This window comes from Crocuta crocuta, unplaced genomic scaffold, assembly GCF_008692635.1.
Source record: "Crocuta crocuta isolate KB4526 unplaced genomic scaffold, BGI_CrCroc_1.0 scaffold64, whole genome shotgun sequence".
Classification (NCBI taxonomy): Eukaryota; Metazoa; Chordata; class Mammalia; order Carnivora; family Hyaenidae; genus Crocuta; species Crocuta crocuta.
Window position 1 is genome coordinate 2,118,257 of NW_027530640.1, and position 23,562 is coordinate 2,141,818.

Genomic DNA, 23,562 nt, shown 5'->3' on the forward strand with positions numbered 1-23,562 from the left:
CTCAATTGTTATAGAATTCTGTGTGTGAGACATTAATAAGTTAAATTAGAAAAAGAGGCTGTAAAAATGTAGAAGAATTCTGCCCTCAGACTGCTTTGTAACTGGAAATTATACATGATGCTTAATTGGTATATTTTATGCCAAAAACAGCAATGAGGAGCAAAATGCATTCTCTCTATATATGCTAACACACACGTCCACGGTCAGAAGTCATTTTCTTTTATCAAGACATTGATGAGGCACCTAGGTGGCTCAGCTGGTTAAGTGCAGGACATGATCCCAGAACATTCCCGAGTTCAAGCCCCACATCAGGCTCTGTGCTGACAGCTCAGAGCCTAGAGCCTGTTTCAGATTCTGTGCCTCCCTCGCTGTGCCCCTCCCCACCTCACGCTCTGTCTCTCTCTCAAAAATAAACATTAAAAAGAAAAAAAGACATTGACAAATGTGTACTTCTGCATTTTAAATTAAAATATAAAATGTTGAAATATTTTTAAAATAATTTTTATGCTTCTCCGATTGAACACTTCCTGATGAACAGAACAGTTCTGTGTCCTGTGCTGTTGGACATGCACAGGCAATGACTGTGATACCTGGAACCACATTCCTAAAGGAATGGCATGATTTGATACAAGGTAAAGTCCATCGCTCCCTGACAAACACACTGCACTGAGAGGAATGACCTGCAGGAAACGGGAGCTGGCCACTCCCAGAGGGAGATGGTGCGCCTTACCTACACACGAGGTGCCGCTGAGGTCTGTGGTGTAGCCCACCTTGCAGAAGCATCTGAACGAGCCCATGGTATTGATGCACTGACCGTTGCTGCAGAGGTTTGGCATAACCTTGCATTCATCGATATCTTTGGGAGAAAATAACCCAAAATGAAAACAAATGTACAAGGTCCTATATACGGCGGGTATAAAACTGGAGAGAGAACTAAGAGAGATGAAGGGCGTGACGCGAGATAACTGGCAACACCAACACCCACAGTGCTGCTCACGCCGGTGGCTGGCAACATGGAAGGGAAAGAAAAATACTCTGAAGAGATACATACGTGGAGGGTAGATTTGAAACCCCTGCTTACGTGTACCCATTTTGCAATCTAAGTGTGAATTATTTTGGCGGGATGTAGAAAGCTACCTCTCTGAGTCTCCAGTACTCTGGAATTTGTGGTGATTTCCCATGCCCGGACCTCACATTCACATTTGGATTCAGCTCTGAAGAAAGGGTTTCATTAGCAAAGTAAATCGGGCCCAGGACCAAGAATCTGTGTAGTAACAGAAGAAAATGGGATTTTCCAGGACACCAGTCTATCAGGTGGTTGTACAGAAAAATGGAAACAGAGGACTAATGTGCCAGAGGCTAGAATTATCTCTGAAATTAGAGCTTTTAAATGTAAACTGCTTAAAAGAGGAATGGACTCAGGGACGGGAAAAAAAAATTGGAAACCACTAACCAATTAAGAGACTTGCTGGTTTGTAAATACACTGCAAATAGACTGAGGTCCTGTGCACACTCAAATAAGCAACACTTATTTAAATGATGCCAGTATAGTTTGGAGGGTTACAAGCAAGGTTGTGGGGGTTAGACAGAGGGTTCTGTTGCTGGGTGCATCCCTTAGAAAGGCTGTGATCTCAAGAAAATTACTTACTGTTACCTAAGTTTTCCGTTTTCCTAATAAACTCTACCTCTTAAAGACGAAGACTGCATCTTTTCAAGTCTCTAAATCATTAGTAAAAAGCATATACAGACACATATAAGTATTCTAGCTATTGTATCAGTTTTTCACTTTTCCTTCCAATTTACCTCAATTAACGCTCATGGTATTGATAACGTGCGTCAGTTTCCTCATCTCCTTACCTCTTCCATCCGTGGTATATCCTGGGCCATGAGGACATATCTTTTTGTACTGGGCAGTTCCCGGAAGTGGGCAAAGCTCACACTGGTGACCCCAGCCTCGCCCCCCGTCACAGCAGCATTCAGACTTTGTGACGAGGTTGCGGCTGCTGGACGCCATCTGACACATGGTCTGCAACACCTCTGCAAAGCAGAGACCCTGTCGATTGTCTGAAATAACAATGAGTTAATAAGCATCAGTCACATGGCATGGACGCTTCTTTTTCGTCTTCAAGTAAAACAGGACAATCAATGTTTTCCTTCCCGGCAGGAATTCTTTCAAAGGTAAGTACTCTTCCATATAAACAGCCACACTGCCTGACAGTGTCATGAATACAGAGGTGTTGGAGAATGAGTTCTTTTACTATAGTTTATTAAATCTGACAAAAAGTGATACTATACTTAAGAAATAGATTTATTTTTTTTTCAGTCCATCAGCAGCTAATTGATAGTAAGCTATCATCCAGCAGAATGCGAATAAAAGGAAAATGAAATGAAATCATTTCCCTATAAATAAGCAAATGAGTATCAGGATTTGTTTCTGAAAGCAAATTCCAGATGATGTTATGATGTTGGTACATATTCAATCCAGTCTCATATTTCCTGCATCTAAAAGAGTGTTCAAACATTTGGGCTAAATGGTTTTTTTTTAATATAAATAAAGCAATTTCTATGATGTAAATAAGCAAATAAATCTTTAATACCGTTTTATGAACCATCCTATAAACAGAAAAGTACATTAGACTATGTAGGTTATCTCTTTTATTTCCAGAAAGATTGGTGGTTTGTAAGGGTCCAGATTGAAAGCAACAGAAAACAAAATTTATTTTCTTGACTAACAGTTTCCTAGGATTTAATGCAGTGACATCATTTGGAGAATCTGATCCATGCTGTTTTTCTATCAGGGATGGGTAGTCTTATTTCTCTGTTTTCCTTAAATTTTCCTACTCCATACATTTACACCTCATAATTAACTGAAATGGCTTATATTGTGGGCATTTTAGCATGCAAATACAATATAATGTCTAAGCTTTATATTTTCCACAAGAAAATATTTTATAAAACATTTTTCTGTACCATAAAATAAAAATTAATCTTCACTGCATGTTTAAAATGTGGCACTTACTATAATATTATTAATACAGCAAAGCTTACCTCACATAGCAAATATTTTCTTAAGGAGTTAAATCATCTCCTGATGTAAGTTTTACTAAAGTCACATTTTCCATAGAGCTTAATTAGTCTTAATTTTGGAAAGACTATTTACATTACACATAGATGTGCATACAGCACATGGGCAGAAATACATCATTTTAATAGAGGTGTCCCTTTAGGAAGAGGTATAGTGGATTACTCAGATTGGAGTTGTTTTTAGCAGACAAGATGGTGAGCCCTTCTGTGATTACGTCATAAAAAGGATGTTTTATTTACCAAGTACAATACAACCAGATGTCCACTTACCAAGGCATTCAGTGCCTGAGGAACTTGACTGAAATCCTTCACTACACTCACATCTGTAGCTGCCGATAGTGTTAACACAGCGCCCATTTTCACAAATTCCTGGCTTGGTCCTGCATTCATTTTCATCTTTGGGAAAACAAATAGGGTGAATAAGGAGCAGACTGTAAAATGACCGATTTACAAATGATCCTTGAGTGGGTTACATCTTACTTAAAAAGTCCTCACCAAAGTACTAATATGATGGGGTAAAAACTAGTCATATGTGAATCTGGATTTATTTTTAACTCCATCCTTCCAGGTGGGTTCTTCCTTAAAGCGTTTTTCTTTTCCCCTCCCCTACTTGCAGGGAAGGTATGGTTGCTTGATGGGAAACTGGCCTCCACATGGCATAACCCTGCACTGACACACCATACAAGGTGAGGGACAATTTTGGGGAAGAGGATGCCAGTTTACGGGATATGGGAGCGAGGCTGGGGGCTGAGAGGTGGGGGGTGGGGGTGTTAGGGGAGGGGAGAGAGGAGGCTAAAAGCCACACAGGCAGGGATGAAGGGCAGCCTCCCACACTGGCTTTGAGTCAGATCACAGGAGCAGAGTGGTGTGTGTGGACTGTTACTGGGAGAAGAAATTTAGGGAGTCCTGCTCTTTTGGTTGGTGACAGATCTGTTAGGGCAAAATAGATCCCAACAAGTGTCCTCCTCAATGCCCTTGGCCCATCTAGTTCACACCCCCGACAACCCCTCCAGTAACTCTCATTTATTCTCTGTATTTGAGAGTCTCTTGTTTTGCCCCCTTCCTGTTTTTATATTCTTTTTTTCTTTCCCTTATGTTTGTCTGTTTTGTATCTTAAATTCCATGAGTGTCATATGATATTTGTCTTTCTCTAATTTCACTTAACATAATACACTCTACTTCTAACCACGTTGTTGCAAATTATATTTTGAATCTTTAATTTGTTGATATTTAAATTTTTTTTTAACATTCATTTTTGAGAGTGACAGAGACAGAACACGAGTGGGGGAGGGGCAGAGAGAGAGAGAGAGAGAGAGAGAGAGAGGGAGACACAAAATCCGAAGCAGGCTCCAAGCTCTGAGCGCCCAGCACAGAGCCCGATGTGGGGCTCGTACTCACTGACAGTGAGATCATGACCTGAGCCAAAGTCAGAAGCCCAAGTGACTGAGCCACCCAGCTGCCCTAAATTTGTTGATATTTACTCTGCCTGTGCTTTAATTTCATTAGCACTTGCCCTCAATATTTTGTTCCATCCCTTCATTTTCCGCCTACTTCACATTTTGATTTGGCACCTTTCTTATGAAAGCATCAGACTGGGTTTAAAAAGAATTTTTAAAAGTACATTTGTCTTTTAACTGGCAGTTTATTTAGAACTATCATGACTGTTGACGTGTTTGGATTCTTACATATTTTATTTTGTTTTACATCTACTCTGCTCTTGCTCTCTTCTCTCAATATTTCTTAAAATAGTCTAGTTTTCTATGCCCTCCTCTTGTTCCCACCTCACGTCCAGAAGTAATAATCTCTCTCTCCTTGCACTGGTAGCCATGACACAACTTCAGCACATACTTGCATGAACAGTTTTGCACAGGCATCAAGAAGCACTTGTTTCAGGAGTTTCTGGCATGAATTCTTTCCACTCTCTCCTGGTGCCACCTGCCATGCTCATGTGATCTAGAAAGTTTGGTTTGTTACATCATTCCTTTTTTTTTTTTTTAAACATGCCACCAGGATCTATTTAAACCAAATAACAAACTTTCCTATATCCCTGGCCTACCTCTGCTTCACGTATACTACAACTTCCTTCTGGATTAACTAAAACAAAATGATGCAGTGTCTAGTTTGGTGGTCATTTCACAGTCATTTCAGAGAGCCATCTCATTATGGGTGGTAAATACTTTAGAACATTTCTAACAATGTCTTGTTTTTTGTTTATTTTCTTACTAGATTGGGTATACGGTTTTAGTTCAGAATTATTTTTGCTTGGAATGTTTGGAAAATACTGCTTCATTGTTTTCTTTTACCCTGTGTTACTGTTCATTTGCAGGAAGTCAGGGTTTTCTCTTTGGAAGTTTTAAGGGTTTTCAACTTTGCTCTCAGTGTCCTAAAATCACTATGCTGAGTCTTGGTGAACTTTTTCTTCCCCTTTTGGGAAAAAACAATCATTAATTACATAATTACAAAACTATGCAAATTTTAAGACTATTTACAAAAATATTGAGCTAAGTTATAGGTTTAAAAAAATGTACTTTTTTTGGTATATTGTGTACTACACAGTGTCTGTTATTTCTAGAATCTGAAGGTTCAAGGTCTGCCCGCTTGATCTAATCCTATTCCTGAGGTCATTCACCTTTATTTTTATTTGTTTTTTAGTTGTCTGAATTATTTTATTTTTGAATTTTTTTAAGAAGGGCTCTTGCTGGATAGACTGAATTCCTCCATGTCTGATGATGCATAAAAAAGAGCTTTTATGCTTAAAAGATGGCTAGAGAGAGCTCAAAATTTCATATTAATTTGTTCTACTACCATTGGCGTGTGAGAAAAAAGTAGCTTGATTTCTTTTTCTACCTTGTAGGTACTTTCTTTTTCTGCTTGGTTGCCTGAAACCCAACAGAATTCACTTGTTTCTTTCCCTTTTTCCATCGCTGAAATCTGTAACTTCACTAGGGAGTATCTTGGTGAGTGATGCTGCACCACCTCTGAAATTTTGATCGCTAGCATTCCACGCTTTATCCTTTGAAAATTTCTCGATGGCATCAGGCCTGCCAATTACGTCACCTTTTCCCCTGTCTGCTACTCCTAGTGCACTTAGCCCTGTCTGCTAGGCGCCTAATGCAGTGCAGACCCACAGGCTAGAGGCAAACACACAACCAGGACGGTCTCACTTCAACTCATGATTCAAACCTCAAATGGGAAGTAACACGGCTTGACAATCTTACTGTATTTCGTATTATGTCCATGCTCCCATTTTCTAAAATGACTACTGCGCAGCGCGACAAGAACTCTTCCATCTCTCCGCTATGAACCACCTATCTGGCCCTCACTTTCAAACTCCTGTCCTTTTTCAACAGCTTCAAGATTCCCTGGTTTTTCTCCAAGGCTGGTCCTTGCACTTGAACTCTGACTGCCTTCTAGGAGTTCACAGTTCTCTTTTTTCAGTGAGTTATTCTCTTAACACACGTGTTCTACGAACTTCCATCTTAAAAAACAATCTCTTTTAATAACGTGTTATACCTCCACCTACTACCTCATTTGTGGTCCCCTTCAGGACAAATTTATTTCTCTTTTCCCTCCTCGGAGCTCTGGCTCCTATTCTATTCTATTTTATTTCCAGTTTATTGAGGTATAATGTAAAAGGATTCCTCTGTCAAGTGAATTAACACACCCATTACCTCACATATTTACCCTTTTCCTGTGTGAGAATATTTAAGTTAATCTCTTAGTAAATTTCAATTACACAGTACAGTGCTGTCAACTCTGAATCACCATGGTACACATTAGATCCTCAGACCTTGTTCATCTTATAAGTTTGTAGCCTTTCTACCAACCTCTCCTGATTTTCCATACTTCAAGCCCCTGGCAAACATTTTTCTCATCTATTTCTGTGAGTTCTATTTAATTTTTTTTTTTTTTTAGATTCCACTTCTAAATAATACTGTGCAGTATCTGTCTTTCTCTGCCTGGCTTATTTCACTTTGCATAATGCCCTTTGGGTTCATCCTTATGTTATCACAGAGGACAGGACGTGTGTACATTTTCTTAATCCATTCGTCCACTGACAAACGCTTAAGATGTTTCCATACCTTGGCTATTGCCAATAATGCCACGATGAACACTGGAGTTTAGGTATGTTTTTGAGATCATGTTTTTGTTTCCTTTGGTTTTATATGCGTAAGTGGGACTGCTGGATTATATGGTAGCATGTATTGAACTTTTTGAGGAACTTCCAAAATCCATACATAGTGGCCTTAGTAGTTTATGTTCCCACCAACAGTACATAAGTTCACAGCACACCAGGGTTCCCTTTTCGCCACGTCCTTGTCAACGCTTGTTATCTCTTGTCTTTTTTATGACCGTCCTAACAGGTGTGAGGTGGTTAACTCGCTGTGGTTTTCATTTTAATCTACCTGATGATTCCTGATGAAGAAGGCACCAAATAGAATTACTGCTTCCCCTTCTATATCCTGCACTACATCCGAGCAGTATTATACATGAGTGACCACTCTCTCTAAGTGCTTAAATAAGCCAACTTTTAATTGCCACGAATCCTATGCTGACCTGGAGAACTTCCTATCTTGCTGGCCACTCATTTCTGTCTTCTAAATATTTTCAACCACACTAGATTCTGGAGTGTTCAGAGCTCAGTTGCTGCTGCTTCCCCTCTTCACATTCTTTTTCTTGGTGTTCTTATCTGATCTAGTGATTTTTAAGTGACTGCCTATTTGCCAGCAGTTTGAAGACATGGCTCATTATCAGGTCTGTGTACCTACTGTTATCGCTTGGAAGGCTTACACATTTCTGACAGTTAACTTGGTCAAAACAGTTTTTCTTCTTCTGTGTTTCCAACCACACCTGCTGCTTCCAGTCTTTTCCTTATCAGTTAATGGGCATTCAGTCAACTATTCAAGTAAACTGCTGGGACTAGTCTTCTTTACCTCTCTTCCTTCTTCCATAACCACTCAGTCCATCAGCAAGTTCTGTTGATTATGTCCAAAGTGTATTAAAAATCTAATCCCTTACACCACATGTTTACTTTGCTCTGGCCCTTAGCTTCCTTCAGCTCTCATTTAGATGATGAAAACAGTCACCTCTGTGAACCCTGCCTCTGCTCCTAACCCCTTACAATGCATGATCCAGTAGGAAACCAGAGATCTTTTTAAAAATGTACATCAGGCAGTAACAATAACATAAGCAAAATTTTACCATACGTCAAGCACTGTTCTCAGGGTTTTATATGAATTAACTAATTCGATCTCCCCAAGAGTCCTATAAGTGCTCTCATTACTCCTATTTGTGTTTAGAGGATGAATTTGAGGCACAAAGTGAAGCCAACTTGCCCCAAATCACAGAGCTAGGAGACACGAATCTAGGTCTCTCACATTCACTGTGCACCTGTGGGGCTGCACTCTGAATCGCTCTGCCACAGCGCGTGCAGGGCGAAACCAGCGTCGTCACCGTGGCCTGCCCTGCCTGAGCCTGCTGTGGACCCCACTTCACGCTACTCCCCTGGCACACGCTCCGGGCACACTGGCCTTCGTTCCAGCCTTAGGCATCTGTGCTTATTGCTATTTCCTTTTCATTTCTAGGCCCCAGCTCAGACGTCACTTTATCAGAGAAGCCTTCCTTCAATGTGTCTTCTAAAGTAGCTCCCATTCAACCACTAAATCTTACTTTCTTAAAAAGATGTACCACTATACAAAATTAGCATGCTGATTGATTGTTTCTTTGTTGTCAGTTTCTCCCTGAGCAGAACATACATGACTTAAGAGCAGAGTGGGGACAGGGGGTGGGGGTGGGGGACACCGTGTCCTAGGTGAACAAGGTATCCCAAGAACCATGCACACAGCAGGTGTTTGATAAAGTGTAACTGAATAAATGACTATTCTTAGTAGTTTTTCCTGGGGCAGTGTGTTCCCATATACAGGGTTAAATATTTTCTGCAAGAATTTAATTCCACAAATACTTAAATATGCTCACATTTTTTCATTTTTCTTTTTTCTCGCAGGGGGACTCCATTTATGCCATGTTGGATTTTTTGGTCTTCCATCTGTACCATTTTGCTGTTAATCACTTCCATATTCACATTTTTGCTTGTGTTTTTATCCGTGGCTACTTTTTCTTAAGTCTGGTGTGGCTGGGGTGCCTCGATGATTCAGCTGGTTAAGTGTCCGACCTCGGCTCAGGTCATGATCTCAGTTTGTGGGTTCTCGCCCTGCACTGGGCTCTGTTCTCAGAGCAGAGCCCGCTTCACACCTTCTGTTTCCCTCTCTCTTTGCCCCTACCGTGCTTGCTCTTTCTCAAAATTACATAAAAACATTAAAAAATGTCTACTGTGACTAACATCCTTGACGGCTTTCTTTCCTGAGGTCTACTAGAACATTCTCTCTTGACAGTGCTCTATCTTCATTTTCAATCTCTTCTATTATAATTTGCATTTAATGGTGTCTCTAAAGATTACAAAAGCTGTATTTCTAAATTTGTCCTCTTCCTTTCCCGAGGTGTTTTGGTCCACTTCTCGTTTATTTTCCTTTCTTCTCCTCTGCCTCATACGTATGCATTAGTTGCAGTCTCCTGGAACTCCTCACCTCTGATGGGCTTGCCCCAGGTGTGCCGCACGCTAGGGCACAGTGCAGCAGCACATCGCCAGTGCCGGGCCGGGTGTGACCCGGCTTCACCTCACGTGTGTTGTGCGAGCACCCTCTCACCACGTCAGGTATGTGCTCTGCCCGTAGAGCATGTGCACCGAGTGTTTGTGTAGTTTAGAAGGCTGCTGTGGCTCGGAGTTAAGTTCTGTAAGTCTTACCTTGTCAACTATTTTCTCTTTTATAGCTCTTCGCACTGAGTGTGGAACTGGTTTCTTTCACCCACCAGTGTCCCACATCTTCTCTTTGAAGATGCTGGATGAACTCTAAATCAGGGGCAGTCACTTTGAAAGATGTCTGTATTCTGCTCCAGTCTAACGGTAAGTATGTCACTGAGCCTCTGACGTGTTTTTGATTGAAAATTTATATTCTTTGAAAGATACTCTTCAGAGTCTGTAGTTGGGACCATGCCTCACTTAAATGAACAACACTCTTCCCTCCGCCACTACATTTCTAAATCTTCGGGGGATAGGAGTGAGGTAACACATTTTTATTCCATCGTCTTAAAAGCAAAGCCTTCCTTCCCCTCATTAATATTTCAAAATTCATTTCAAAATGAATCCCCAGTAGCATTCTGTCAAGACTTTCATTAAAATTTAATGACTGTGGTAAAGTTTTTCAATTCATTAGGTTTTTCTATTCATTTGTTTACTTAAATTATTGGAGCAGAGTATATCACATACTGAAATTTCATCTGTTGTATCTGGTGAGGGGTAAATACCCAAAATATATAAGTAACATACAACTTAACACCCAAAAAACAATCAAACTAAAAAATGGATCGAGATCCTGAGTATACATTTTTCCAAAGAAGACATAGAGTTGGGCAACACACACATCAAAAGAAGCTCAACATCACTAATCATCAAGGAAATGCAAATCACAACCTCAAGGATATACCACTTCACTCTAGTCAGAAAGGCCAAGGTAAAAAAGACCAGAAATAAGAACTGTTGGCAAGGCTGTGGGAAAAAAGGGAACCCTCTGACACTATGGGTGGGAATGCAAACTGGTGTAACCAATGTGGAAAACATCAACGGAGCTCCCTCAAAAATATTAAAAATAAAAATACCCTATAATCCAGTAATTCCCTTACTGGGTTCTTACTCAAAGAAAATAAAAACACTAATCTGAAAACATATATGCACTCCTTTGTTTACTGAAGTATTATTTACAATAGCCAAGATATGGAAGCAATCGAGTGTCCACTGATAGATAAATAGGTAATGAAAGAAGATACGGTACATATACACAGTGGAATATTATGCAGCCATAGAAAAGGAGGAGATCATGACATCGGATCCATCATGGATGGATCTCGAGATTATTATGCTAAGTGAAATCAGTCAGACTGAGAGAGACAAAAACCATATGACTTCACTTATATGTGGAATCTGAAAAACAAGTGAACAAGCAAATAAACAGAACGAGACCTATAAATGCAGGGAACAAATTGATGGTTGCCAAAGGGGAGAGGGCTGGGGGCATGTCCAAAATGGTGAAGGATGAGTGAAGGAGAGTGGGAAATACCGGCTTCCAGGTATGGAGTAAATAAGTCACAGAAGTAAAAGACATAGCATAAGGAATACAGCTCATGATATTTAAATGGCAGTGTCTAGTGACAGATGGGAGCTATACTGTGAGCACACCGTAATGTTTAAACTTGTTGAACCAGTATGTGATAGGCCTGAAACTAATTTAACACTGTATATCAACTATACTTAAAAATTTTTAAAAATTCACTTGCGATTACATTTAGTTTTCTTTACAGAGATTTCAGATGTCCTATATAAGTCCAATTTTTTAGCTTGTAATATATTTAGTTTCTGTTGTGTTTGACATTTTGGAGATAATTTTGTTGGATTCCAGTCTCACTGTACTCAGCATTTTTATTGTGGTTTTTTTTGTGTGTGTGTGTTTGTGTGTATGTGTGGCTTTATCTTTCATTCCGATTCTGACATTTGTAAACAATTTTTATTTAGAATAGTATCTTGGCTGTTTATAATGGAATTTCTAATTGTAAAAACATGTCTGTATAAAATGAAACTTCACTACAAAGAGTTTGCTGATGATCAAAAAGAGTTGTGCAGAAGGTTTAGCTTCCAACATGTGATCATGAAAAGCCTGAGGATCAGAAATGTTTTAGAGCCTGTATCTTCTGTAGTGTGTTTTTACAATGAAGAAATTACAAATGTATAATGCTGCCTTAGGTCTTTTCTTTGAAAAAGCAAGTACACGGGATCATAGAATACTAGAGCTCATACACTTCCCCCCTCCCTCTCTTTTCCTCCTCTTCTTTCTCTTTCCATCCAAATCATGTAGTTTCTCACTCTGTAGATGAGGAGACAGAGGCAAAGAGAATGAAGCCATGTCCAAGTCACCCAGCTCATTTATGACACATCCAGGACCAGAAAAATAGGTTCTGACATCACAACGCCCAGTCCCGCGCTCCCAGGAAATATATATATATATATAAATGTAGTAACTGTACAATGTCAAATTCAACTAGTTACAAAAATAAAAATTTTGGGGTGCCTGGGTGGCTCAGTTAAGCGTCTGACTTTGGCTCAGAATATGATCTCCTGGTCCATGAGTTTAAGCCCTGCGTTGGGCTCTGTGCTGCCAGCTCCGAGCCTGGAGCCTGCTTCAGATTCTGTGTCTCCCTCTCTGCCCCTCCTCCGCTCATGCTCTATCTCTTTCTGTCTCTCAAAAATAAATAAACGTTAAAAAAATAAATTAAAAAAAATAATTTTTTTTTTCTGGCATAAAAAATAAAACACATTTCTATGTATTTTATTTAGTTAAATGAAATTCAAATGCACATCTACACTCAAAAAATTTTTAAAAAAAATGAAAATGGATCATCTGTGCCTTAAGAGGCAGGATGCTTAACAGTGTCTTCCATACTATCTACTTGTACCCTCTCATTCGTACAAGCATGTGCCCTGTCCTAGATTCTGAGCAACATATGCTAGTCTGTAAACTTGACTCCAAGTCTAGGTATATGTTCTGGGTTTACATCTTGGCAGAATAGTGTTTTTGAAGGAACTACTACATAACTGTACCTCTGAGGTCATCTATTTTTAACTTTATTAAATAGTTACTGTAGACATTTGAAAGTTAATTTTATATTATGTAATTCAGGAATTCGCCCTTTGGTAAAAATTCTGTGAATTGTGGTTTCTCTCTTTTTGTTAAGGTTTATTTATTTTTTGAGAGAGAGACAGACGGGAAGGAGGGAGGGGGCAGGAGCAAAGACGGGGAGACACAGAATCCGAAGCAGGCTCCAGGCTCTGAGCTGGCAGCACAGAGCCCAACGCAGGGCTCAAACTCACGAACTGTGAGATCATGACCTGAGCCGAAGTCGGATGCTCAACCAGTTGAACTACCAGGCACCCCTTGGGCTTTCGCTTTTAAATTTCTTTTCCTATGTGTTTACTTGCTTGCATATGTACCCACAGGATTATGAAAAACAACAAGGTATATATATTCTGGGACAGACATAACTGCCTGTGCTTTACCTAGAAGCTGTTATGTTGGTATGGAAGAAATCCAGCTTTAGCACAGCCTTGAAATATCTAGAAAAATAGCTGGGTTGAAGTTAGGATGATTTGGAAACAGTGCCGCAAATCTATCTTGACATAGGGTCTCAAATAAGCAGACATCCTCCCTTCAGGCCTTACCTACACAGCCTTCCCCGTCAGGCCGTCGGGTCATCCCAGGCGGGCAGATGCACATGAAGGTGCCGATCAGATTCTTGCACATCATGCCTCTAGATTCACAGTCATGGAGCCCTTCGGCACATTCATCCAGATCTAGAAAACATTTTTCATAGGAAAAAAATCAAAACAAATTCTGAGGAGCAGGCTATTGTGTTGAGTTTTACGTCTTAGTTTTGTCTCCCCTTAAAACACTGCTGTGTGACAGAGAAAGGAGAAGCCCAGTCTTTTCCAATTGTTGGCTATGTTCTAGATTTACAAAAGTTTCAGCGTTGATCCTAATGACAAGAAGTTCAGGGAAGGATAGTCTTTGCTTCAATAAGAGCCCAGGATTGTGGCAACGGTGGGTTCTCCAACCTGTCGTATCTTTGACTTACTTGGGCAGACCATCAGGTAGGTGCCTGTTATCTAGGAGTGGAAATCTACCAGCAAAATCCTGTCAGATACAGGTCTGTAAACTCCAGAAGAACATAGCTGAGAACTTAACACCACTGCAATACATTTCCAGTGTGGCAAATAAAGTTTTAAGTACTCTCTTGTCCTTGGCCTTACCTTTGCACATCTTCTGGTCTTCCCTGAGGGCGTAGCCAATTGGACAGGTGCATTCATAGGACCCGAAGGTGTTCATGCAGCGGAAAGCACAGAGCAGCGGGTTCTGGGCACACTCGTTGATATCTAATCAAAGAAACAGGTAGGCAGGGACTGAGGCGAGAGTGTTAACTGTTTAAATAAACACTGCTGCATTTACTCGGCAGTCATCGAGGAAGCAGTCATATAACAGAACCTCCACTACTGGAAGGGAGAAGTGGGCACCTAAGAAGCTCATCCTCCAACAAATAACAACCATAAACTCTGAAAACAAAACAAAAACAAAAACAACTACCTGAAGTAGTTTTTACTGGTGAGCTGGAACTCAGCTAATGACGAGCAAGAAAGAAGTTCCTAATTTTTCTCTTTATTTTTGTTTTCCTGAAATGACCCTGTGGATGGCCACAGTCCTGCCAGCAGCAGCACCCAGCAGTTACGTCTTCGGTAGAAATGTTCTGAGCTTCTGTGCAGGGCAATCAGGGGAGGGGGCTAGTGTCAACCAAGGCTGCTCAAGAGTAAAGGGGAATCCCAGACAGGAGAGGGCTAGAGATGGAGACACACTATTTTGGATACAAGCCCAAGCTGCCGATATGCCCCATGCATGTGCGGGGCACAATCAAAGAAGCTAGCCACGCTGAGGCTTAGGGAACGAAACTGTAATCGGAACCAGTGCCTTCCACAGGCCTGAGAGTCTGCTTTTATGTTCATCCAAGTTAACTGCCTGCTAACACAAAAGCACCAACATTCTGCAGAGATACCACTCACACTATCAAGGGAATAATCTAAAATTAACTGGCACGCTGGGGAGCTAACTTCAAGTGGAAATACCATCAACAGATGCCAACTCGGACGTGACCAGGGTGCTGGACCTATCAGACTAGGGTGTTAAAGCAGGTGCTGTGACCACACTCACTGAGACAGAGGAGAAGACACTTGGGATGAATATAACCATCAGTAGAGTATCTAAACAGGAGTAAAAGCAGAGACTCTTTGTAGATCCAAGAAGAAATAGTATTTAAGAGAGGTATCACTTGCCTTCACAATTCATCATGGGCCCTGGCTCAAAGCCTTCATTGCAATTGCATTCGAAACTCCCAATAACGTTGGTGCATGTCCCATTCCCACATGGATTGCCGATGGAACATTCGTCAGTATCTGAGAAAAGGATAAAAAAGTGCCAAAAAATTTAGGGAAGTGTTAGCTTAATATATGCATGCCCATGAATATCCATCCACCTGGCCCTCACACACTGCCAGGATCTGTACAGGCCACACCTGACCGCACCCTCCCTGCCCTTGGCTGGCTGGCTGGCCTTTAATCAGCACAGAGGACCCAAAAGGACCAAGTGGGCAAATCTCTGAGTCCTCAGACAGCCATGCTTTGCTAAAAAAAAATCACAAACCCAGAGAGGGATGTGGTCTTCTGCTACAGGAGCAGGGATGGGAAGTCACAAAGGAAAAGGACTTCTCTCCCAGTTAGTTGTTTTCGCAAGTGTAAATCTCTGGGCCCATCAGAGTTTGTATATTTGGTGGAAGGTAGAGGTTGGGCCACTGTCTACATACTCACATAAACCAGATGAACTGGAAAATGTAAAAAGGAAGAAGAAAACGCAGTTATAACTAGCTGCCAATTCTGGCTCTCTAAATCCTCCCACCACCCGGGGCACCTGGAGATCTTCTGCTGAACATGAGAAATAGAACAGAACCTTCCAAGTATGTGATGTGGGGTCAACACTCACCCACGCAGCGTACTCCAGTGTAATCAAGGTTGTAGCCCATCGGACATTCACAGCGGAAAGAGCCATCTGTATTGATACACTGACCATTCGAACAAATGCCTGGGCTCTCAAGGCATTCGTTGACATCTAAAATAGAGAACTGTCCATAAACTTCCTCCATACAAAAGGATACGTCAAAACTGTATAGTTATTCAACATAGACTTAAAGCTTATAAAACATGTTAACATTTCTTTTAACCAGATAAATAGACTGTATTCAATATACAATGCAATTTTACACTGCTAAATGTAACACATGTGTTATAGAACACTATGTCTATACATTAAAATATACTATATGTGATACAGTAAAATAAACATGATTTATATAACAAACGCACAATAGTATGTTTACATGAAGAAAGACCACAGGAATAAAATACATCAAACCACACCTTCACGGGTATCATGAAGACTCGGAACAGTTCCATGGCCATAAGGACACAAGTCCTGGAATGCAACTGCAGAGAACACAAATTCCCCATTAACTGAAGGGTCTCAGCTTTGAGAGAACTTAAGAACTGATTGACAGTATACATAAAACTAGAGTTAATTTTCATCTACAGGGCTGCTTTTAACAAGACTCTTATTTTATTTTTATGATTCACTTCAAAAGCAACCCTGAGCCTGTTTAGAGAAGGTCATCTGGGCTTGCTCAGCTCCTTTCGAGAGTGCCGCCTACTGAGGGCTTCTGGTTCTATTTGCTCGTTTTTTGTTTCTGTTTTTACTTTAATTATTTTGAGAGAGAGAGAGAGTACCGAAGAAGGGCAGAGAGAGAGAAGAAAACTGAGAGAATCCCAAGCAGGCTACACACTGTCAGCATGGAGCCTGACATGGGGCTCAAACCCACAAATCAGAAGCCGGGGATCATAACCTGAGCTGAGATCAAGACCCAGGCGCCCCTTATCTGTCTGCTTGTTTAATGCTGAGCAGCCCATGACACACAGAAGCCACCTCCAACCTAGGGGCCAGGCCAGTTCTCAGCTTGCTGGGAGGCACCTACAACTCGGCCACACTACCACCACCAGACCCGGGAGGCTCTCGATCTCACCCTGCAAATGGCTGTCACGCTGACTCAGCTCCTCAAAACTTTATGGAAGACTCAGAGAGCCAGAGCCTGTGATACAACACCCACGTGGGACTCGTGCAACAACTGGGACTAGAGTTTTCACCCCCTCCTTGCATCCCCTGCCCTGTACCTCTCAAATTCATTCCTCTGAAAACAAGTAGTACGGACCTCGGGGGGAGAAATGAAGTAACAGTGACTCTACCCTGCGCTCACACACGTTGAATACACACGTTGGAAAGAAATCTCTCAGACTAGGGTGACCAGTTTAGACATGAGGGAGTCATTTCACCTTCAAATATTCCCGAGTTCCATGCTGACTGACAAACACATTCCCAAACCAGCACTAAGTGGAGTCTTACACGCTTGCTCTTACCTTCGTCATCTTTGGGGCACAGCTCACAGGGGTCCCCCCAGCCCTCTCCTGGCATTTTACTACAGCAGCATTTTGCCTTGGTGGTATTGAAGGCCTTGGGTACAGAACACTTTCCATTTTCGAAGTTGGTGAAGCAGAAGCTCTGACGGGTATCTAGTCAAAAGAAAGCAAACATCACAGACCTCCTTCCTGGTCATTTAAAAAGATGGGATACTTTGTTTCTGACAGAACATTTCTCACGGGTTGAACACAGGATGCAGGTGAGGTCAGCAGTGAAAAGACAGGTCTAGAAATGGTCCATTGCAGATTTAAACGGACCTGTCTATAACATTTTACATACTTATCTAAAATGTTAAAAGTGTTTTTATCATGTCCCTAGGAAATTTGAGAAATTACGCTTAATATCAAAATGATTTCCATATCCCTTCTATTGTTATGTTATAGCTTAATAAAAAAAAATCCGTGTAACTTTCAATAAGTCAAATCACATTAAAAGCAACTCATATACCAGAGGACAAAAAATTAGGTTCAATGACAAATGAAACAGTGAAGCAATAACAGTAATAATAATGATAAGCAAGTTAATAAAAATATTTTTTGGTATGAAATTAAAAAATATGTGGAAACACGGCCAAGAATTCAAGTGTCCGGTACGTTTAGTGTTGAGACCTAGATATTTAACTCAGATGTAGGTGCCACAGTCATGTACTTTGTAGTGACAAACAGTGGTATGATGGGTTACTGTCTAGCTATGAAGTTCTGAAGGGCAAATTAGGACACAGGAGTCATTGCAAAGCTTACCAAAGCATCTCCGTCCGTTATCAGACAATACAAAGCCAGGGGGGCAGATGCACTGGAAGCCCCCAGGGGTATTGGTGCAGGAACCAAACAGACAGATGTTGGGGTCTTCATCACATTCATTTATATCTGGACGACAGCAGGAGAATGTATTAATCCAGCCAAATAGATACACTGTTCAGTCTTTGAAAATAAACAGCCTGTCCATACTACAATAACCCACTAGCCATTGATTATTTAATATGAAACACGATTACATAATGCATATGTGTAACTTGTTCTTTAAAAGTGAACTACTATTGCTTCAAAAGCCAAAGGACATACCCGGATTCAACCAACCGTATGGCCCAGACAGCGAAGTAGAATTCTAGCTCCTTGCAGTCGATCCATAGGGGTATGTGTGTGTCCCCCAGAAGTGACCCACTGTTCCATATCCTGCAAGTGTCACAGCCTCAGCTGGTCCCCTTCTCTCGTGCTCCTCTCTGCCATCCAACTTAAGATCCTCGAGTCACCTGTATTCCTCCTCCTGACCTTTTAACCTGCATATGCAGGCAGCACAGCACAGGGACCTGTCCCTTCTGCCTCCTCTATGCATTCAAACTCAACCTCACCTGCCACCTGGATTACCATGAATCTAATGGCCTGCTGCATCCCCATCTCGCCCCTTCACACTGCCACCAGGTTGTCTTTCTAAAACACATCTATTTGAAAATCTGTGCCTACTGGAACCAGGATGACTCGGATGTGGATCTGAGAATTTCATCATTCCCACTCATCCCAGAATGATTCCTTCAAATAAGGATTCCTTACCAGTGACATTTGGCCTTTTTTTCATTGAAGTGCTTACTGAGTTATTTTACCTAAGTGAATAAACATTACGCAGTTCCAGCCATGTGAGAATGTAACCTCCATGAGGACATGACAGATCTGTCTGGTTCACTGCTGCACGGCTCAGTCTACCACAGTGTGAGTTACATACTACCTTATCCATTTTTATTTGTAGAATTTTAGTGACTAAGTTATTCCAAGTCATAAACTTACAGGTTCCACCACCTGCCACTCGATGCCCCTTACCACACTCAAGTTGCCTGTGTTTCCCAATGGTCTCCTCTGTTCTGTTCCTTTCTTTGATTAGGAAATTCCTATCCAATAATTAAGAACCACCTCAAGTGTCACCAATCCATTGTGATGGGCTTCTTTGACTTTCTTTTTGCCCCCACCACCAATGTTCACAGGGAGTTCACAGGGAGTTCACCCTGAACTCCCTCTGCCTGAAGGTACCTCCAGCACAGTGTCTGACCCGAGTGGACTGCAAGGGTATCTTTACAAGGCAGGTTTATTTACAAAATAGATCTTTTCTTTTAGGCAGAAGGTTACCTAAGGCAAGGACTGTATCTTTTTGTATTCCCAGCACCGAAAAGGTGCCAAGTGTTCACTGTCACATACACTGAAAGTTGTCATTAACTTGTGTGTGTACAGGTGTTCTAAGTGTATGTGTGTGTTAAGTGTGTATATAGTCACGTTAGGAACCATTTGGGAAAAATTGGTAGGAGAGATTCTAGCCTGAAGGAAATAGTCTCACAGTGCAGATGATTAAAAATCTGTTTTTCAGAAATGCAAAAAAGGAGTGTTGTTAATGATAAGAAAAAAATGTTTCTGCAGTTTAATAAAATGTTACTGAATCAGAGATTTTTTTTTTTCCACAAAGAGAAAAAGCAGCTGAGTCTTTCTGACACAAAGAAGAATTTGTATCTCTTCCTTCCTAATGGTGGACACACCACTACTATCATTGTTCCACAAAGGGAAGGGTTACAGGGAGAATGAAGAACTGAGATTAAACACGGAACAAAGAAAGCGAAAGAAAGAAAGAAAGAGAGAGAGAAAGAGAGAGAGAAAGAAAGAAAGAAAGAAAGAAAGAAAGAAAGAAAGAAAGAAAGAAAGAAAGAAAGGATCTTATACTTTTCAAGACAGTTGTTATTAAAGTGCACCGAGTACTTATTATCTTTTAAGTATTCAAAGCACAAGGCAGTTTTACAGTGTACTACACAGACCAAGAAAGGGCAAAAATATAAAGACCAAACTGGAAAGATGAGGGATATATCCACTCCATGAAATCTCGTGAATGGAAAGATCATTAAATTTGATGAAGTAAATTTTAGCTCTGTCCATATATGTCCCTTGAAAGTGAACAGTAGAGCTACACAGAATTTTTGTTTAACTGGACAGTGAAAAGGCAAAAAACAAAACAAAACAAAAAAAAAACCCCAAAATAGAAAACGCTCCGCGATCACTTCATGTTAGAAGAATCACACCAAGATGGTGCTTCTGAATTTCAACAAGACTGTAAAAAATAATTTGTACAAAAGTGAAATTAAGTAACTGTAAAAAGGTTGGCCTTCGTCATGTTCACCAGGCAGTTCTGGAGCCCACTTTTGATGTGGTTACAGTGCTCTTGTGTGCTGGAGGAGTTTCAGCAGAAAAACATCTGTTATGACAAATGGATTAATATTTTCTGTTTTGACATGAGGCCTTCCCAAGGAAAAAAATGCCTCAACAGCATGGTCAAGATTTTCTGCTCCACATTTCTAGGACTCCAGACACCTTTAATAGCTGTTTTAAAATCGGTTGCCAAAGATTACAATTTTTGTAGACTCTCTTTAGATTCAGTAGAAAGTCTCTGTTGACATTTGGAAAAAAGATCAGAGTGCACTGAAAATTCCCTCACTAGTATAACATTTCTGTTCATGACCAGTCCCACATCCCTACCTTGTGTATCCCCCCACCACTCGACGTTCACATGGATTCTGACGGTTCTACAATGCAGATGTAGGCAGCTACACGTTGCATCCCCTAGGTCTTTGGCCCGCGCGCTCTGCTTTGCATTTCATATACTTCCATAGGGTCTGTACCTGGTCTTTATACCAAATAGCTTGTGGACCTCAGAGCAAATGTTAACCTTACCAATGCAGTTCTCGCTTTTCACTTCATACCCCGGGGGACAGATGCACCTGAAGGACCCCTCCAAATTCTGACAGGTACCAGGAGAACAAGAGCCAGGAAGGGCAACACACTCATTAGTATCTTTGAAGAGAAACAAGGACAAAAAAATGATTTAACTATGAGATGACTGTTGCCAAATGACATTAACATGAATTAAACTTGGTCTCTCAGATCTGTCAGGTCGCTATGAACAAATTTGCCCTGAGATACTCTTTTGACATCTTGAGTATTACTCATTTGGCAAGAGGCTAATTTTCCTGATTTGTTTCCTCTGTCTCCTTTTATGGAGACATGGATAGTCCCAAGCTCTCTTCCAATAAAAACATTTCAGACAAGTCATTCCCAATTGTTGGCGTAGTTCTTACACCAAAATTTCCCATGGTATCTTATTTTCACCAAGTAATAATGTGATCACATGACATGGGAACGGAGTTTCCAAGTGTGTGTGTACGGGTGTGGGGGGGTCACATCATTATTTAACAAAACACCAGGACTGTTTATTGTGTAGCTACTTACCTATACAGTTCTTGCCATCTGGAGTAAGTTCATAACCTTCATTACATAAACACTTGAAGGAGCCAATTTCATTAAAACATCGTCCATTTCTGCACACCTGACCAAAAAAGGAACTGCACTCATCTATGTCTGTAAGCAAATGAGAATTAGCTTTTCAGAAAGAGCTCTTACACATGTATGATGTAACACGTTGCAATGCCAAAGCATATTCATTGGTACGCATTTAGAAACATGCTTCATTACAATTCCTCATTCCCACAGAAAAATGGCTCATAGTATAAGGATCAAGTGACTTAAGATCATACAGATTCCTACTATATTTCAAGCACAATTTTTGATATTAATTTAATGCAAATTTATAAGCAGATAAAAACTGAAGGTTTACATATATTGAAGACTTCCATTCTTTTCAAATGAAAAATACTTCTTTTCCTGGAGACAAAAACGTATACAGATTTAACCTGACAGCCTAGTTTGCAGATGACTTTACCTGGAGATAAGCTGACTATACTTAATGGACAACTAATGGGGCATATTAAATGCAGAAGAATAAATTATATTAAAAATACTCTAGAACTGCTGACATATGTTTTGCTGACAAAACACAGAATCTGAAAGAAAAAAATCTTAAGTTTCAGTTAAGCTTAGGGTTGACTGCATTTGGGTACTTTTCTCAGTTGTCTGAAGGCTATGTGCTCTGTTCAGAGCCATAGTGGTGTGTCTTTAGCTCTTCCTGGTTAAACAAAGGGTTTGAGAAACTAGAGACAAGAAGATGGTTGTTGGAAAAAAAAATTCACTTAGCTCTAATTTTTTTCACAATGGCAGAATTTTGAAGAAGAAAACCAAACCAAAACAAAATTGAGAGGTGCGTCTGTTGGTGTAAATCAGAGGTGGGTTTGAGCTGTGCTGATCCCATCGTAGTAGAAAGCCAGAGTCGCTTTCACATGTATTACAGGACCACGTGAATGAAGACACATTAGCTGTGATGCCACCAGTGCAGTGCCTGACTTGTGGTCAACATTTATTTGTCCTTTCTCTTGCTGTGTCCTCCACCAACTTCAGGGATCTCCCCTACTCACTCTCAATCCTGGTTTTGATTGTTGTCATTTAGGGACAAACGATACAGTCCTGTACCACACACATCAGATACTTTAAGTTTCCAGTGAAAATTTACAGTTGTTCGAAAATTGAAATCAAATAGGTTTCTGAGGGCTGACTTGTACACCTAGCCACTGTTTCACCATTTCCATGGGAAAAGGCAGCCCAGGCCTCAAAGGCTGACAGAAAATGAAGTTTCAAGACACAACATGTTTTTAAGTCAGAGGCTCTGTCAGTATTTGAATATAAATCAAGAATGCGTTGTTTGAAATACTTGGAATAACACTGCAGCAATGACAGGTCTATCTTTGATCCCATTTAAGGGGTAAAAATAACCTCAAACTGTAGAGTAATCCCAGTAGATTTACTATCATCTGCATGGCCTTTCCCCCTGCATCGACTGACTGATTGACTGAAGTGCTCAACACAGCAGATTGTCCTGCGATTATTTAAGCCGATACCGTGGCTTCAGTTCACTGGAAATGAGTCAATGTTATTACATATCTTTCAGCACATATTTGCAATTTCAGTGATAAAAACATTTGATTTACTCTGGTTTTATTCCTTATTCAGTATATTGCATGGACATGAATTGGAAGCAACAAAGGACTCAGTACTTACCTAGGCAATCATTATTATGAGTGAGTTCAAACCCTGGGTAGCAGAGACAGTTATAGGATCCAACTGTGTTTTTACAAGTCCCATTTCCACACGGATGCCGCTCACACTCATCAACATCTACAAAGAAATATGGGCTCCAAGGAATTCCATTTTTTAACTAGAAAAACACAGCCTGTTAAACATTTACATTTTTTTTTTAAAAAAAATACAGACTCACTTAGACTTTTCTCATTCAATAATTAGGAACCCCTATTTATTTCAGGAAAATGAGCACAAGG

At 40.6% G+C, this 23,562-nt stretch overlaps 1 protein-coding gene across 1 annotated transcript in view; it reads right to left on the reverse strand.

Annotated features, from left to right (window-relative positions):
- Positions 1-23,562, reverse strand: part of FBN2 (fibrillin 2) — a 255,390-nt gene that overhangs the window by 15,382 nt on the left and 216,446 nt on the right. Inside the window, exons 45-57 of the mRNA XM_077768864.1 lie at positions 23,285-23,401; positions 21,566-21,694; positions 21,011-21,130; positions 18,053-18,178; positions 17,252-17,404; positions 16,205-16,270; positions 15,771-15,896; positions 15,068-15,187; positions 13,997-14,119; positions 13,409-13,540; positions 3,355-3,480; positions 1,858-2,064; positions 731-856 (exon numbers count right to left, since the gene is read on the reverse strand). Coding sequence (XP_077624990.1) covers positions 731-856; positions 1,858-2,064; positions 3,355-3,480; positions 13,409-13,540; positions 13,997-14,119; positions 15,068-15,187; positions 15,771-15,896; positions 16,205-16,270; positions 17,252-17,404; positions 18,053-18,178; positions 21,011-21,130; positions 21,566-21,694; positions 23,285-23,401 — 1,671 coding nt within the window. The remainder of the gene's footprint in view (positions 1-730; positions 857-1,857; positions 2,065-3,354; positions 3,481-13,408; positions 13,541-13,996; positions 14,120-15,067; positions 15,188-15,770; positions 15,897-16,204; positions 16,271-17,251; positions 17,405-18,052; positions 18,179-21,010; positions 21,131-21,565; positions 21,695-23,284; positions 23,402-23,562) is intronic.